General features: G+C 45.1%; 1 protein-coding gene across 6 annotated transcripts in view; it reads left to right on the top strand.

Moving 5' to 3' along the window:
- The window catches only part of ARHGEF37 (Rho guanine nucleotide exchange factor 37), a 172,807-nt gene extending 154,992 nt beyond the window's left edge, over window positions 1–17,815 (top strand). For all 6 annotated transcript variants that reach the window (XM_077265751.1, XM_077265756.1, XM_077265757.1 and 3 more), the window contains 2 exons: window positions 2,186–2,385; window positions 16,633–17,815. In XM_077265751.1, the coding sequence (XP_077121866.1) occupies window positions 2,186–2,385; window positions 16,633–16,860 (428 nt within the window). In that variant the 3' untranslated portion in view covers window positions 16,861–17,815. The remainder of the gene's footprint in view (window positions 1–2,185; window positions 2,386–16,632) is intronic.
- The last annotated feature ends 618 nt before the right edge of the window (window positions 17,816–18,433 follow it).

Raw genomic sequence — 18,433 nt, 5'->3', positions numbered from 1 at the left:
ACTAAAACATTGTTTCTGTCATGTCATGGTATTTGTCCCTTTGCTAGAAAAAATAATGCAGGAATTTGTGAAGGAGGTTCCTATCGCGAACGTATCCATAATTGAGGTTCCTAGATTATAATTTGTTTTTAGTAATTTAATTTATATGTTACATGTTAAAAATTGTCTGCCACATCAGGGACTCCACTGGCCTAAGAACTTCAGCAGGGCTCAGGTCCATTATGGACCACTCTGTCATACTTTGCATAATGTATTAGACACCTGCACATTGTGCATGATGTGTCTCTACAGATCTTCCGCTTTGCACTGAGGAGGGGCAAAACCCCGAAACACGTGTCTGCACATGGAGTTTCCGGTTTGGCTTCTTATCCTAAGTCATATGGCAAGGCTTGTGAAAAGACCGATATTGACTCTTAGGATTGCTACATCCAATAGCTGGCACCAGATATATAGTCCTCTTCCTTCCCATGAGTCTATTAACTAGCGCTGGTCATTTCACAAACACTATTTCTGGATCTGATTTTCACAAATGACTCCTATTGTTTCTGTATTAAACACGAACAACCCCTAATTGGAAAATGTTTCACTTTACTGTGTATAAAACAAAAAGGAGGCATCACACTTGATGAAGAACAAAGCTACTTTTAGGATATGTCATTCCTAAAGCTGAATTGGTGTCTTTGCCCTAAGCATTCAGTCTTGACGTGGTTAAAGTAAATCCTATCTAATGTGAACTTTCACAATGGAGAGGAAAGGAGCGGATGTGTCTTTATATTTGTCCCACCATTATTCCTCATCTGACCGCTCTTTTCAAGTATATTTTTATACTGCCGTTAATAGACACCGAACTCGGATAGATACCTGTCAGATGACACAAAGAGCTCACACGAGAAGGTCAAGCAGATCTGGCTCTAGGCTTTGATTAATAAGCCAATGATTTCAATAAAGGTCAGCACAAGTACTGCGTGTGACAAGGGTGTCATCATGGCCCACTGACATTTCGACTGTCATTTTTCATGGTCCATGAAGACAATCCGCAAGCTCCTGATTTGTCATCTCGGATAGGTGAATTATGAAATATCAGCACTTCTAAAAATAAAAATCTGCTTTATATTGCAGTTGGTATGAATAGGTATATAGGCATAAACACGCCTTTTGTTCACCATCACAATGTCTAAGATTGCCATCAAGAGAAGCGTACGTGTCATCCTTACTGACAGGCCTATCCATGACATAATAATCCTGAAGCATCTTATCTTAGGGTCCTACATTGTGCCGTTCCCCAGTTATTCCTCCTAGAAGAGGAAAAAAGAAAAATTGGCAATCGGGTGTTGCCAGATGGGGGCGTGTCGGTCTGATACTGACTAACCAGCACTGATTATGTAGAGACAAACCCCTTTAACAAGGAAAATAGAAAAAATTGTCAATTTATTGCAAAATATTATGGGAGAATTACAGAGGCACGCAGAGTTTTTATTACTGCACAAATCGGTATGGCTGCCATTCCGCGCATACTGTACTCTAGCTAGAATCTTCTCTAAGAAGTAAGTACACCCCTAGTGTGCTACTAGTTCTCACTGATCAGAGCTACCTTTCTAGTTGCATGGCCGAGCGCCTGTGCAGCTGGTAAACTCCATTGCATATAGAATGTAATAGTACTGACCATGGCTAGGCTGCAATACCAATCTCGGCCTAAAAAGTATGGCTGTCGCTGTACCAAGTACTCACTGGCAGACACACACAGAAAAGGGCCCCTGTGTAAGAACAGAATATGGGGTCTTTGCAGTCCAATAGTTCTGCTATGACCCAAGCTCATTGCTGCTTTGGGGGTGGAATTGGGCACCCCGACCTCTTGGACCCCAATACCAATGACGTGTCGGCCCCTGCAAGTACCGTAGTAAAGTATTTTAAGCTGTACTTAATTTTGCCTCAAAATTTTGCACAGGTAAATGACCACAGGCGCATGTTTAGTTCTGTACTATGTTTGTTTTATTGTTTTTCTGTTGCTGTTATTTATTATTATTATTATTATTTATTTATATAGCACCATTAATTCCATTGTGCTGTACATGAGAAAAGGGGCTACATACAGGGTATTTATGCAGTTATTAATGCCAATAATATCTATTTAGAACAAATATCCGCTCAGACTTTTATTAGGGCAATTTCATTTTTTTTACAACAGGATCAAGGGGTTACGTTCTGTGCAGCAAACTACAGCCTTACCAAGAAGCACACAGTCCTGCACGTTCCCAAAGTCCAAGATGCACGCAAAGTTCCCTATTGACAGTGAAGACGTCAGAAACAAGGAGACACTCCATTGGAGCGCCCGTGTGCCCATATCCAACGTCCTTACCAGTCCCGGATATCAGTACTGCCTTCCAGGTGAGCGGAGTCTACTAATGTCAGATATGTCGAGAGGATATTTTCCATGGTTAACCCTTACCTTTGGTAACATCCATTATGTCTGAAGCTAGGTGTACAGGTGTACCTTTCTTTAATTTTACTTTTTATTGCAACATATTCTAAAATATGTGGTGCCAGATTACCAGCCTGAAACAGAACAAACAAAAAACCCCCTTGATTTTATAATTCACATAAGATGTATTTGCTACATATGTTTATATGTGGCCACCCAGTGGATGTAAAGTGTACAGCATGTGGGCCAAGGCAAATCCAGATCTAAATACAGCTGGATGATAGTCCATAGACTTCTGCTACCTTGGCTGTATTGTCTGTGTGTGCTATACAAGACAAGCACCAGCAGTCTGATTCCCAGTCAGCCATACACTATTCCAGGCCCTTTATGTTATGAATCCATCTACTCCAATAGGCAATTAATTACAGACTTGGAGAAAACCGCTCCGTTTAGTCGGTCCAGGACATATACTACCAGGAGCAATGATATTCATGCACACAGAACAAGCTATTACCAATCATTCTATGCTCATCAGAATTGATGTCTGGGTATGAAAAGACCACCAATATACAAACATGTAGTTGATCAGTAGTTGGTTTCTGCTTAGCCTTTTTATTGCATCCAATAAATCAGCTTCAAGAACTAATTCTTCTTTTGATACCTAATATATATCAACCGATTGTAACAAGATAATTAATAATAATCACTTAATATTAAGTGATTGGAAGTGCTGCAAGACCCCTGCCCGATGTCTCAATTTCAACAGTGTCTGTATGTGTATTTATATTATATATATTATATCTAATATAATATATATATATATATATATATAATATAATATATATACAGGTATAGTTGAATCCAGTGGTGGCCAGAGAGTCGTGTCAGTCTTAGTGCAGCAGGCACTATGATGTCATTAGCGGAGGGGCAATCATTCTGTGTGGGAGAGCTATCCTACTCTGCAGAGTGAGGGTCATCATACTGTTTGGGGGCTATTATACTGGCCGGAGGGTTGTGGGGGCTATCATAATGTGTGGGGAGAGACTGTGGGGACATCATATTGTTTGTGTGTGGGGGAGTGTGAAGGCCATCATACTGTGGTGGGCATCCTACTGTGTGGAGGGACTGTGCAATACATCATTCTGTGTGAGGAGACTGTATGGGCCATCATACTGTGTAGTGCCATTAAATTATGTGTTGGGCAGTGGGGGCCATTGTACTGTGAGTTGGGAACTATGGGATCATCATATTATGTGTAGGGGCACTTTAGAGGAATCATACTGTGATGGGGGCATAATATTGTGTTGAGTGGCAATTGGGAGCATTATACTTTGTTGGGGGTCACTAGAGATATGAGATAATGTTGGGGGCACTGTGACAGCATTGTAATTTATGGGAGGCACTGTAAGACATTGTGAGGGCATCTAATTTGTTGAGGGTAGTGTCGTGTCATCATACTGTATGTGTGTGGGATACTGTGGGGGAAATTCACTTTGAGGTATCACCCCTGTGTGTAAGGGCATTTTGAGGGCACCATACTCTAATAAGGCTTGAAAGGGGTATTGGAATGGGTAAAAATTCAAAGGGACTTCAATATGGGGACAATTACTGTGTAAATGCCACAATACATATCCCTCTCCCTATATGTAAACGTTGGGAGGTATATTCTTCTATTATTGCAGCAAAGAGGTAAATTTAGCATTCACAGGAATTTAGTTATGTTAAAACATTATTTTATTGGCAACTATTAGGACTGAGTGGTTGCTCGAAACACGTAGACCCGCTTCCTATCTTCCATTCTGAATGTCTTTTTTATTTTTACTCCTCTTATTTTTAATGGTCAACAATAAAATAACGTTTTAACATTGGTGTACGCCATTGTACTTGTGGTGATCGGTGTCTGTCCTTGTACTTGTGGTGATGGGTGTCTGCCCTTGTACTTGTGGTGATCGGTGTCTGCCCTTGTACTTGTGGTGATCGGTGTCTGCCCTTGTACTTGTGGTGATCGGTGTCTGCCCTTGTACTTGTGGTGATCGGTGTCTGCCCTTGTACTTGTGGTGATCGGTGTCTGCCCTTGTACTTGTGGTGATCGGTGTCTGCCCTTGTACTTGTGGTGATGGGTGTCTGCCCTTGTATTTGTTGTGGTGATCGGTGTACGCCATTGTACTTCTGGTGATGGGTGTCTGCCCTTGTACTTGTGGTGATGGGTTTCTGCCCTTGTATTTGTTGTGGTGATCGGTGTCTGCCCTTGTACTTGTGGTGATCGGTGTCTGCCCTTGTATTTGTTGTGGTGATCGGTGTCTGCCCCTGTACTTGTGGTGATCGGTGTCTGCCCCTGTACTTGTGGTGATCGGTGTCTGCCCTTGTACTTGTGGTGATCGGTGTCTGCCCTTGTACTTGTGGTGATCGGTGTCTGCCCTTGTACTTGTGGTGATCGGTGTCTGCCCTTGTACTTGTGGTGATCGGTGTCTGCCCTTGTACTTGTGGTGATCGGTGTCTGCCCTTGTACTTGTGGTGATCGGTGTCTGCCCTTGTACTTGTGGTGATGGGTGTCTGCCCTTGTACTTGTGGTGATCGGTGTCTGCCCTTGTACTTGTGGTGATCGTGTCTGCCCTTGTATTTGTTGTGGTGATCGGTGTACGCCATTGTACTTCTGGTGATGGGTGTCTGCCCTTGTACTTGTGGTGATCGGTGTCTGCCCTTGTACTTGTGGTGATCGGTGTCTGCCCTTGTACTTGTGGTGATCGGTGTCTGCCCTTGTACTTGTGGTGATGGGTGTCTGCCCTTGTACTTGTGGTGATCGGTGTCTGCCCTTGTACTTGTGGTGATCGTGTCTGCCCTTGTATTTGTTGTGGTGATCGGTGTACGCCATTGTACTTCTGGTGATGGGTGTCTGCCCTTGTACTTGTGGTGATGGGTTTCTGCCCTTGTACTTGTGGTGATCGGTGTCTGCTCTTGTACTTGTGGTGATCGGTGTCTGCCCTTGTATTTGTTGTGGTGATCGGTGTCTGCCCTTGTACTTGTGGTGATCGGTGTCTGCCCTTGTATTTGTTGTGGTGATCGGTGTCTGCCCCTGTACTTGTGGTGATCGGTGTCTGCCCCTGTACTTGTGGTGATCGGTGTACTCCCTTGTACTTGTGGTGATCGGTGTCGGCCCTTGTACTTGTGGTGATCGGTGTCTGCCCTTGTACTTGTGGTGATCGGTGTATGCCCTTGTACTTGTGGTGATGGGTGTCTGCCCTTGTACTTGTGGTGATCGGTGTCTGCTCTTGTACTTGTGGTGATCGGTGTCTGCCCTTGTATTTGTTGTGGTGATCGGTGTCTGCCCTTGTACTTGTGGTGATCGGTGTCTGCCCTTGTATTTGTTGTGGTGATCGGTGTCTGCCCCTGTACTTGTGGTGATTGGTGTCTGCCCCTGTACTTGTGGTGATCGGTGTACTCCCTTGTACTTGTGGTGATCGGTGTCGGCTGTCATGTTCCCAATGGCAGGGAATTAAACACATAACACGGGCAGAAACAGGACGAGCTCTAGGGTGATGGAACCTGAGCTGACCGCGATCCTGAACCTCAACACTCAACTAACAGCAGCCGGGGAACGTTCCTGGGGGGACTCTAGACGTCTCGCGCCAGCCGGAGATCTAGCTACCCCTATCAGAAGAATCACAGACCTATCTTGCCTCCAGAGAAATATTCCCACAGAAATAGCAGCCCCCCACATATAATGACGGTGAAATGAGAGGAAGGCACAAACGTAGTTATGAAAACAGATTCAGCAAAATGAGGCCCGCTTAAGCTAGATAGCAGAGGATACAAAAGGTGAACTGCGCGGTCAGCTTAAAACCCTTCAAAATACCATCCTGAAATTACTTGAACTCATGTGCCAACTCATGGTACATGAGTGGTAATTTCAGCCCACTAGAGCAACCAGCAGCAGAGAATTACATATCTGCAAGCTGGACTAAAAACATGAAAGCAAACATGAAACAGGGAAATCCAGACTTAGCTTGTCTTGAAGGCCTAGGAGCAGGTAGCAAAGGTAACAGAGACAAACTGATACATTGATAGCCGGCAAGGGAATGACAGGAAAGCCAGGTTAAATAGGAAACACCCAGCCTCTGATGGACAGGTGGAAACCAGAGACCGCAACCCACCAAAGTCACCCAGTACCAGCTGTAACCACCAGAGGGAGCCCAAAAACAGAATCCACAACAGTCGGCCCTTGTACTTCTGGTGATGGGTGTCTGCCCTTGTACTTGTGGTGATGGGTGTCTGCCCTTGTACTTGTGGTGATGGGTGTCTGCCCTTGTACTTGTGGTGATCGGTGTCTGCCCTTGTATTTGTTGTGGTGATCGTTGTCTGCCCTTGTACTTGTGGTGATCGGTGTCTGCCCTTGTGGTGATCGGTGTCTGCCCTTGTATTTGTTGTGGTGATCGGTGTCTGCCCCTGTACTTGTGGTGATCGGTGTCTGCCCCTGTACTTGTGGTGATCGGTGTACTCCCTTGTACTTGTGGTCAGGGGCGGATTATAAGAGGGTCAATCTGGGCGGTAGCCCAGGGCCCAGTGGTGTGGGGGGGCCCTGGGCTACCGCACAGATTGGCCGCCGCCGTCAGGGCATTATTATACTCGTCCCTTACTGGTTTATGGGCCCCCCCCCCCGTCAGTTTCATAAGCCGCAGCGATGTGAGGAGGGAGGAGGAGGAGCGTCACTGTGACAGATGGCTGTGCTGAAGCAGCCAGTGCTGAGCCACAGGAGGGCGGGACTCCACCGTCCAATCCCTGCTCCCTGCTGAGCGCGGGCTCCGTGCAGCATTCTCTCTCCACAGTCAGTGAGCAGCGCAGCCCCCGGTGAGTGTGTGAGCAATGCATGTGCTGGTGACACTGGTGAGGTGTATGGACGGTGTGAGGACAGGCTGCAGCAGTCCAGTCCCTGCAGCAGACGCATCATCGGTGAGCTGGCCGCTGTCCATACTATCAGCACAGGAGCCGCTCACTGAGGATTACTATGTCCTGACCCCTGTCTATAGATGGAGATAAGAGCACAGCGCAGTCTGTGCTGGTGACCCCCTCCCCCACCTCCTGCAGAGAAGCCTAGCCACTCTGCCCCTCAGGACACAGCAGCGCTCTCTGAAGATTCCCACAGGTGTCTCTCCAAACTGCTCTGAAAAACGTTCAGACTGGAGCTGCTGAGTCCTGTCAGGGGGCAGATGGGACACAGCAGCCTCATCCTTCTCTGCAGGGGGTCAGTAGGACACTGTGCATCCGGCTTTATAGCTGAAGAATAGGCTCACCTTCCAGAGATATGTCACATCACCACACACTGTGTATAGATATCTATCATACGTATCACACGCACTGTATCTTGCAGGGGGAATAAAGGCTCTTAGGGTATGTGCACACGTTCAGGATTAGGGTATGTGCACACGTTCAGGATTGGGGTATGTGCACACGTTGCGGTTTTTGACGCGGATCCGCAGCAGTTTTCCATGCGTTTACAGTACAATGTAAACCTATGGAAAACAAAAATCGCTGTGCACATGCTGCGGAAAAAAACGCGCGGAAACGCTGCGGTTTATTTTCCGCAGCATGTCAATTCTTTGTGCGGAATCCGCAGCGGTTTGGCAGCTGCTCCATATTAAAAATCCGCAGGTGTCTAAAACCGCTGTGGAAACAGCACAAAAAACCGCGATAAATCTGCAGTACTTTTTGCACTGCGGATTTAAAGGGAACCTGTCACCTGAATTTGGCGGGACCAGTTTTGGGTCATATGGGCGGGGTTTTTGGGTGTTTGATTCACCCTTTCCTTACCCGCTGGCTGCATGCTGGACGCAATATTGGATTGAAGTTCATTCTCTGTCCTCCGGAGTACACGCCAGTGCTAGGCAATATTGCCTTGCGCTGGCGTGTACTCCGGAGGACAGAGAATGAACTTCAATCCAATATCGCGACCAGCATGCAGCCAGCGGGTGAGGAAAGGGTGAATCAAACACCCGAAAACCCCGCCCATATGACCCAAAACTGGTCCCGCCAAATTCAGGTGACCGGTTCCCTTTAATCAAATCCGCTGTGGAAAATTCCGCAACGGAATCCGCAGCGTGTGCACATGGCCTTAGGCAGCGCTTTGGACACAGCACATGTCCGCGCTGCCGACTTTTGTACACGCGGTGATTCCAGATGTGTTCACTGAACCGTGTGGAATCACTGTACCCTATAAATTAGACTGTGATATTTATCTTGCTGAGACTGATCGTCTCCACAAGATAGACATACTGATGTCTATAAAGGCGCACCGCACGTGCGTATACGCAGGGAACCCGTGGGCATCTGTACACACATAGTGGAGACGGGATTTCTTGAAATCCCCTCCACTATGCTGGACGCTGCAGATTGGACGCTGTGGCTCTACGCAGCATCGAATCCACAGCATTTACTGAACGTGGAAACATACCCTTAGTCGGCGCTCACACTAGCCTAGAATACGGCTGAGTGCTATGTGATGTATATACTATGGACACACTGGGGGCAATGCTGGAGGACACACTGGGGCAGATGATTGCTGGACACACTGGGGCAATGCTGGAGACACTGGGGCAGATTGCTGGACACACTGGTGGCAATGCTGGAGGAGACACTGGGGCAGATTGCTGGACACACTGGGGGCAATGCTGGAGGACACACTGGGGCAGATGATAGCTGGAGACACTGGGGCAATGCTGGAGACACTGGGGCAGATTGCTGGACACACTGTCGGGTGCAATGCTGGACACACTGGGGCAGATTGCTTGACACACTGGGGGCAATATGCTGGAGTCAGACACTGGGGCAGATTGCTGGACACACTGTCTGGGGGCAATGCTGGACACGGGCAGATTGCTGGACAGTGGGGCAATATGGTGGACATACTGGGGCAGATTGCTGGACACACTGGGGGCAGGACTGGAGGCATGGGCAGAATGTAGATACGGGGCATAATTGGAGAGACGGGGCAGAATGAAAGACATGGGGCAGGATTGGATCATGGGGCAGGATGGAGACAGATGGGGCAGGATGGGGAGATCATATGGGGTAGAATGGATACTCATGAGGGCAGGATGGGAGAACATATGGCTGGAGCCAGGAATTAAATAAACGGGGCCAGGATGGGGAATATTATTACCATAGGGGCTAATTAAGGGATATTATTACTGCAGTGATGTATTTATTTTATTTTTTGAGTATACTGTTTTAAATGGGGGGGGGGGGTCCGTTACTGTGTAGAGTGACACTGTCGCCTTTTTTTTTTCATGTGGTGTAATGTAGAAGTTGTGAAAAATTAAGTAATGTGTTCTGCAAGCGGAGCTCGAGATAACTGTGTTATTTCCTGCAGAAATGAGTCCTGGCTGGAAGAAATGATGGCGGTCTGTGCTGGATGAAAGATGAAGGACTTCACCTAGAGACATCACTGGTGAGTCAGTGTTGCCTATACACTGACACTATACACTGTATACTATATACAGAGCTCCTGTGTATAATGTCACCAGTGATCACTGTATTACCTATACATTATATACAGAGCTCCTGTGTATAATACCACCAGTGATCTCTGTATTACCTCTACACAGACACTGCATACTAAGTACAGATCTCCTGTGAATACTGGCACTTATGGTGATAGTATTGTGTTTTGTTTTTTTGTTTTTTTTACTGATCAGTATTGTAGTATTCAGTGACTATGTGGTGGTAATATGTGGTCTGGAAATGGTGTTGTGGTATTTGTCCCTTGTATGTGCTGTTTGGTCACCAAGTGGTGGTAATATGTGTTCTTGACTTGGTGCGGTGTTCCTTGTATGTGATATTATTCGATCACTGTGGTTGTAATTTGTGGTCTGGTCATGGTTCGGTGGTATTTGTTCCTTGTTTGTGATATTGGTCAAAATATACCTAAATTGTATTGCATATTTTAACAAATATTTAATAGGTTACAGTAGAGTAGGTAAATACCATAGAAAACAGAGTACACGTCCAAACCTTTGTTGTAAAAAGGATATAAAAATACTTTTTATTGAACACAATTCATATATATGTAACAACAGAGTAACAAAAAAAATAAATAACGATTCAATAAGGGAAAATTGGAAACACTGAAAAGGCAGTGATAGCCCAGAGGTATAGCTGCAATTATTTCATATGTAAAGTGCAAAGTAGTGCATCACAGACCCAAGGTAAGAGAGGAACAGCGGGTGCCTATCATAAACCCTATAGTAGGGCCAACGTCAAGATAGCAAGCATGTATCGTGCACTAGATACCACCACCCACATCCTCCGATCTTACCCATCGTGCAGAGTACCAGGGATCACTGTCCACACCCCAACGCGCGTTTCGCGTTAGGCTTCGTCAGGGGGAAGTGCTGTATAGTGTGTCAGACCAGTTTATATAGGGTCAGAGATCCTCCTTCATGTGCCACAAATTGCGGCGCATGTCCGACGTCGGTCGCACCGGGAACTGCATCACCCACTGCGCCCATCATGGCGCCGCGCTCCATACTGACGTCGCACCGACGTCAGTGGAACGCAGACGTCCCTAGCGGGCGCCGCAGCGATGCCCCAGGATACAGACCGCGGCCGACATGCGCACTGTGGATACTAGTAGGACACCTCCCATAATAACGTAATTGCGTCGCATGTCCGACGTCGGCCGCACCCGGATAAACACCGCCAAAGGCGTCCACCATGGCGCCGCGCCCCACACAACGCCGGACCGACGTCAGTGGAACGCAGACGTCACTAACGGGCGCCAAGGCGATGCTCCAGGATGCAGACCGTGACCGGCATGCGCACTGTGGAGGCCAATAAAGTACCTCCCATAAAGACGTGACCAAGAGGTAAGTAACGCCCAGCAAACAAGACCAGCCTCTAGTGAGAGTAAATGACCAAGGGGAAAAAAGGAAGAAGAAAGTGCATAACTGTGAACAACACAATATCCGATTGACATGTTTAAGCCATAATGAAAAAACATAAGTCCCATAGAAATAATATATATAAATATATACAAATGCATATATACATGTACGAATAAATATATGTGCACACAAAACAAAATATATGATAATGCCATAAAGACAGACATTACCAAAACTGGTATAGATAAAGCAGCACAAGACAGAAGTGAGAAAGTGCATCACATAGTGCAAATTAGGGCTTTTATCAGTCCCCTAAATCATTAAATAGAACACAAGTGACATCCATAAATACAGATAATAAATATAAAGTGCAATATGTGATAGAACAATGAGAAAATATAAAATAATCCCCGTGAATCATCACAACAGGCAACGATGGAGGGCCTCCCTGGGATCCAATCCTAGAACTTCACACGTTTTTTTCCTTATCCAGAGGATTCATGATATTCACACATACTCAATACAAGACAAGAAGCTGATAAAAAAATAATATACAAAATTAATAAAAGAAAGACAATTAGTATGACACAACTAACAAACACGAAAAATAAAAACCAATCTGGAACTGGTACACTATAAGAAGGAACTAAAACTCAATTGTTCATTTAGCCCATATGGGGCCATAGTATTCAGCAGACTGATCCACCTGCATTCGCATTGAGCCAATTTCTTTTTCAGATCACCCCCCCTGATGCCAGCACGCACTTTATCAATGCCCTAGACCCTCAAATACTTCGGGTTGCATTGATGATGAAGGCGAAAATGTTTCGGTATTGGCTTTAAATTGTCCACATCCTCGACGTCCTTAGCACCTATAATGTCTCTTATATGCTCACGTACACGAACCCGCAATTCTCTTGATGTTAAGCCCACATATATCAACTTGCAAGTACATACCGCGTAGTAAACCACGAAGGTCGTACTGCCCTCATCATCAATGCAACCCGAAGTATTTGAGGGTCTGGGGCATTGATAAAGTGTGTGCTGGCATCAGGGGGGGTGATCTGAAAAAGAAATTGGCTCAATGCGAATGCAGGTGGATCAGTCTGCTGAATACTATGGCCCCATATGGGCTAAATGAACAATTGAGTTTTAGTTCCTTCTTATAGTGTACCAGTTCCAGATTGGTTTTTATTTTTCGTGTTTGTTAGTTGTGTCATACTAATTGTCTTTCTTTTATTAATTTTGTATATTATTTTTTTATCAGCTTCTTGTCTTGTATTGAGTATGTGTGAATATCATGAATCCTCTGGATAAGGAAAAAAACGTGTGAAGTTCTAGGATTGGATCCCAGGGAGGCCCTCCATCGTTGCCTGTTGTGATGATTCACGGGGATTATTTTATATTTTCTCATTGTTCTATCACATATTGCACTTTATATTTATTATCTGTATTTATGGATGTCACTTGTGTTCTATTTAATGATTTAGGGGACTGATAAAAGCCCTAATTTGCACTATGTGATGCACTTTCTCACTTCTGTCTCGTGCTGCTTTATCTATACCAGTTTTGGTAATGTCTGTCTTTATGGCATTATCATATATTTTGTTTTGTGTGCACATATATTTATTCGTACATGTATATATGCATTTGTATATATTTATATATATTATTTCTATGGGACTTATGTTTTTTCATTATGGCTTAAACATGTCAATCGGATATTGTGTTGTTCAGTTATGCACTTTCTTCTTCCTTTTTTCCCCTTGGTCATTTACTCTCGCTAGAGGCTGGTCTTGTTTGCTGGGCGTTACTTACCTCTTGGTCACGTCTTTATGGGAGGTACTTTATTGGCCTCCTCAGTGCGCATGCCGGTCGCGGTCTGCATCCTGGAGCATCGCCTCGGCGCCCGTTAGTGACATCTGCGTTCCACTGACGTCGGTCCAGCGTTGTGTGGGGCGCGGCGCCATGGTGGACGCCTTTGGCGGTGTTTATCCGGGTGCGGCCGACGTCGGACATGCGACGCAATTACGTTATTATGGGAGGTGTCCTACTAGTATCCACAGTGCGCATGTCGGCCGCGGTCTGTATCCTGGGGCATCGCTGCGGCGCCCGCTAGTGACGTCTGCGTTCCACTGACGTCGGTGCGACGTCAGTATGGAGCGCGGCGCCATGATGGGCGCAGTGGGTGATGCAGTTCCCGGTGCGACCGACGTCGGACATGCGCCGCAATTTGTGGCACATGAAGGAGGATCTCTGACCCTATATAAACTGGTCTGACACACTATACAGCACTGCCCCCTGACGAAGCCTAACGCGAAACGCGCGTTGGGGTGTGGACAGTGATCCCTGGTACTCTGCACGATGGGTAAGATCGGAGGATGTGGGTGGTGGCATCTAGTGCACGATACATGCTTGCTATCTTGACGTTGGCCCTACTATAGGGTTTATGATAGGCACCCGCTGTTCCTCTCTTACCTTGGGTCTGTGATGCACTACTTTGCACTTTACATATGAAATAATTGCAGCTGTACCTCTGGGCTATCACTGCCTTTTCAGTGTTTCCAATTTTCCCTTATTGAATCGTTATTTATTTTTTTTGTTACTCTGTTGTTACATATATATGAATTGTGTTCAATAAAAAGTATTTTTATATCCTTTTTACAACAAAGGTTTGGACGTGTACTCTGTTTTCTATGGTATTTATCTATGTTTGCAGGAGTGTCCTTGTTATAGGTTGGTGATACGATATCTGTTGTCTTTGATACGCTTTACACATTGCTATGAGCGTGTGGAGGAGATCGTATCCTCTTTTGTCCATACTGGGCTGTATATATTACAGTAGAGTAGGGCCCGGCCATTTTTCTGGAATAATCTGGTTCAGGTATAACATGACCCCGTCACATGACCCCCGTCACATGACCGGGGGGGCCCACAGTGTCTGAACAGTCCGGGGCCCTGGCTACCCTTAATCCACCCCTGCTTGTGGTGATCGGTGTCTGCCCTTGTACTACTGGTGATCGGTGTCTGCCCTTGTATTTGTGGTGATCGGTGTCTGCCCTTGTACTTGTGGTGATCGGTGTCTGCCCTTGTACTTGTGGTGATCGGTGTACTCCCTTGTACTTGTGGTGATCGGTGTCTGCCCTTGTACTTGTGGTGATCGGTATCTGCCCTTGTACTTGTGGTGATTGGTGTCTGCCCTTGTACTTGTGGTGATTGGTGTCTGCCCTTGTACTTGTGGTGATCGGTGTCTGCCCTTGTATTTGTGGTGATCGGTGTCTGCCCTTGTATTTGTGGTGATCGGTGTACTCCCTTGTACTTGTGGTGATCGGTGTCTGCCCTTGTACTTGTGGTGATCGGTGTCTGCCCTTGTACTTGTGGTGATCGGTGTCTGCCCTTGTACTTGTGGTGATCGGTGTCTGCCCTTGTACTTGTGGTGATCGGTATCTGCCCTTGTACTTGTGGTGGTCGGTGTCTGCCCTTGTACTTGTGGTGATTGGTGTCTGCCCTTGTATTTGTGGTGATCGGTGTCTGCCCTTGTATTTGTGGTGATCGGTGTACTCCCTTGTACTTGTGGTGATCGGTGTCTGCCCTTGTACTTGTGGTGATTGGTGTCTGCCCTTGTACTTGTGGTGATCGGTGTCTGCCCTTGTACTTGTGGTGATCGGTGTCTGCCCTTGTACTTGTGGTGATCGGTGTCTGCCCTTGTACTTGTGGTGATCGGTGTCTGCCCTTGTACTTGTGGTGATCGGTGTCTGCCCTTGTACTTGTGGTGATCGGTGTCTGCCCTTGTACTTGTGGTGATCGGTGTCTGCCCTTGTACTTGTGGTGATCGGTGTCTGCCCTTGTACTTGTGGTGATCGGTGTCTGCCCTTGTACTTGTGGTGATCGGTGTCTGCCCTTGTACTTGTGGTGATCGGTGTCTGCCCTTGTACTTGTGGTGATCGGTGTCTGCCCTTGTACTTGAGGTTATCGGTTCTTTTTTTGTACGATAGGTAAAAGGTTTTTGCTGATGACTGGAGACAGTCATAAGGAGTGTTATGTACTTAAGAAATGTATTTGAGGTCATTTTGTTGCTCAGCCTGTTGTTTTGTGCCTTGTTTTTACAATAAATACTTGCTTCCTTTTATAGTTGCTACTTCACAAATTTGGAAACAGATTTTATTAAGGCTATTCATTACCTATATTCCTATTTTTACTGTACCACGTGTGATGTACTGTACATAGAAGGGGCGATAAGCTGAGTCATGCACACAAAGCACATTCGTGCTATCTTCCCATTGTCGTGAGTGTTTTCATATTTGAATGACAGATAATCTTCTTGGTACCATCATAATCTTAAACTGCATGATTGTGAATGAGTGATCCAAGGAATGCTTGTTTCATGATAACCATACAGGCGGCCGATCATCCAAGTGAGAAAAACACTCGTTAGTAGGATTTAATAATCTTTTAGATTGCCCAAAAGATGTTCGCTCTCGGCAGCACATAGACCTGGCACTACATGACCTATTTTGGAGTATAAATGCTGAAGTTTACCACTGGATGCTCACAAACAATTATAAAAATTTACTTTAAAAAAAAATTGTGGTTGATTTTGTGTGTTCTTTTTTTTAGTTTATTTACTCCTTTGGCAGGACTGGTGGGGTAAAATTGTGGCCCTGGTTTAAATTCACTAGTATGAAATAGTCAGCACTATGTGTTTCGCCTTCACTTTGCTTCTATCCTGCTGCATCTGGAGTAGATGTCCTCTGACTTTAGGGGTCCCGGGTATCAGATCCCCACTGATCTCATACTAATAGTCTGTTCTAAAGAAGAGATATCAATTCTTACATGGGTTGTCCACTACTGCACATCCCCAGCTTAATCAATTCAGGACCACTATTAAAATAAAAAAAACAATGGATACTCCCTTCCTGTATCGGTGCAATTCCGCTCTGACGAAATAGTAATGGCTGCCGCTAAAAGCAGCTGCTCATTGGTTGTAGCTGGCACATGAGACATCATGTCACGCTCTGGAAATGTCACTGGAATGGTGTCAGGAGGTGAGAATCCATTGTTTTTAAGCTAAAAAAACCCCAAAATAATTACTGAGAGTATTGAAAAAAATATCTAATATGGAAAAACACTATAAAAATATACTTTTATGACATTTAAAACTAGTCAAAAAGTGTTTTGTTTTTTATTAAATGACTAAACCCAATTACAAGGTAAGATAATTGATAGTAATATATTATTTTCCAACCACATCTACATGTAGTAACACAAGTATGGTTTTCTCAGTTCTCCATAATATCCAATATCACCAAATATTAATTGTTATTTCATGCTCCTCAGATTGTTGCAGGGTACTCATTTACAGCTCGCAGCCAGTATGAGGTCAGTATTACCGAGGGGGAGCCAGTGACTGTATTGGAGCCACATGATAAGAATGGAAGTCCAGAGTGGAGCTTGGTAGAAGTGAAAGGACAAAAGGGCTACGTACCTTCCAGCTACCTGGTGAGAATACCTGTGCAAGAACTATTCCGGAGGACATCATTAGGAAATTGCACACACAGCAGCTAAGCTACTCCAACGATCATCTCCGCAGATTTACTATGGTGCACGAATAGAAATCATTGGATCTCTGATTGCTAAAAAAATAACATATATATGGATGCCGCTGGTTTAATGTGACGTAAGCAGAAACTATCATGTAACCAAACACCAAACATAATACTGTGTGTTCTGCTATATAATCCTCTGCATCATGAAATAGGACACGCCATGTAATGTTAACATTTGCAAATAATTTTAAAAGGAATCTGTCACTAGGTTTTTGTCACTAATCTGAGAGCAGCATCATGTAGAGACCCTGATTCCAGTGATGTGTTACTTATTCGGCTGCTTAGTGTAGTTTCACTAAAATCCGTTTTATCAGCAGGAGATTATCACTAGAGAACTAGTATACCTACTGCCAGGTAGTCAGGCATATAAATAAGCTCTGTGTAACCCCACCCCATCACTGATTGGCAGCTTTCTGTTCAACTACAATATACGCAGACAGCTACCAAACAATAGTGTGGGCGGGGTTATACAGAGCTCAGCATTCAGAGAACTGCTAGACCTGGTGCAGATAAACAGTGATTTTGTCAAAATGACAGCATGTAGCTCAGTAAATGAGACATGTTGGAATCAGGGTCTCTGCCCTTACATTAAGCTACTCACAGATGGGGTAGCGCAAACCTGGTGACAGATTCCCTTTAAGCATGTGCTGTGAATAGTTGGACTTTATAAGTTACACTTAAGTTACTCTCTGCACTCCTCTTCCTAAGCTGACAAACCTGTATGGCTTTGTAATTTGAATTTTAATAAAATGTTGTACAATTGAGGTTATCCGAAAGGAGGTATAACTACAAAATAAGCAAGTTGATCTTCCCAGATTGAGCAATGATCCAGATGTGCCTAGCGCCTAATATTTTTCTAACCCTGACAACCCCGTTATTGGCTGGCAATTTAATAAATACTTCTTTACACTGTGTCTGAATTGACCTTTTTCATTTGTTTCTGATATTATATCGTCTCTTTGTAATTATGAAGAAGCCCAGGACCAGACACCATACGCACAGGGTGCAGTGTATTTGCTGGGCAGCATGGTGGCTCAGTGGTTAGCACTGTTTTGCAGCGCTGGGGTCCTGGGCTCAAATCCCACCAAGGACAACATCTATATTCTGAATGGGTTTCCTCTGGGTTCTCCGGTTTCCTCCTACACGCCAAAGACATAGTGATAGAGAATTTAGATGGTGCTATGTAAGTAAGTCAAATAACTAAATTGTGCCTGGTAAAGTGTACGCAGCTCTGCCACATGAAGGTTATTGATGTAACACACAAGGACATACACACGTGGTCAAAATTGTTGGTACCCCTCGTTTAATGACAGAAAAACCCACAATGGTCACAGTAATAACTTGACTCTGACAAAAGTAATAAATAAAAGATCTATGAAAATGAACAAATGAAAGTCAGACGTTGCTTTTCAACCATGCTTCTGCGGCGCCCCACGGTCCTGGTCGTCGCAGTGGTATTGATTTCCTCTCGGGGAGAGTGATGCTACGTTTGGAGGCAAAGAAGGATAACTGCATCCTGGTATCACAAACAT

This window comes from Ranitomeya variabilis, chromosome 5, assembly GCF_051348905.1.
Source record: "Ranitomeya variabilis isolate aRanVar5 chromosome 5, aRanVar5.hap1, whole genome shotgun sequence".
Lineage (NCBI taxonomy): Eukaryota > Metazoa > Chordata > Amphibia > Anura > Dendrobatidae > Ranitomeya > Ranitomeya variabilis.
Note: the sequence above shows the minus strand (reverse complement) of the source record. Positions and strands in the feature narration are given on the sequence as shown.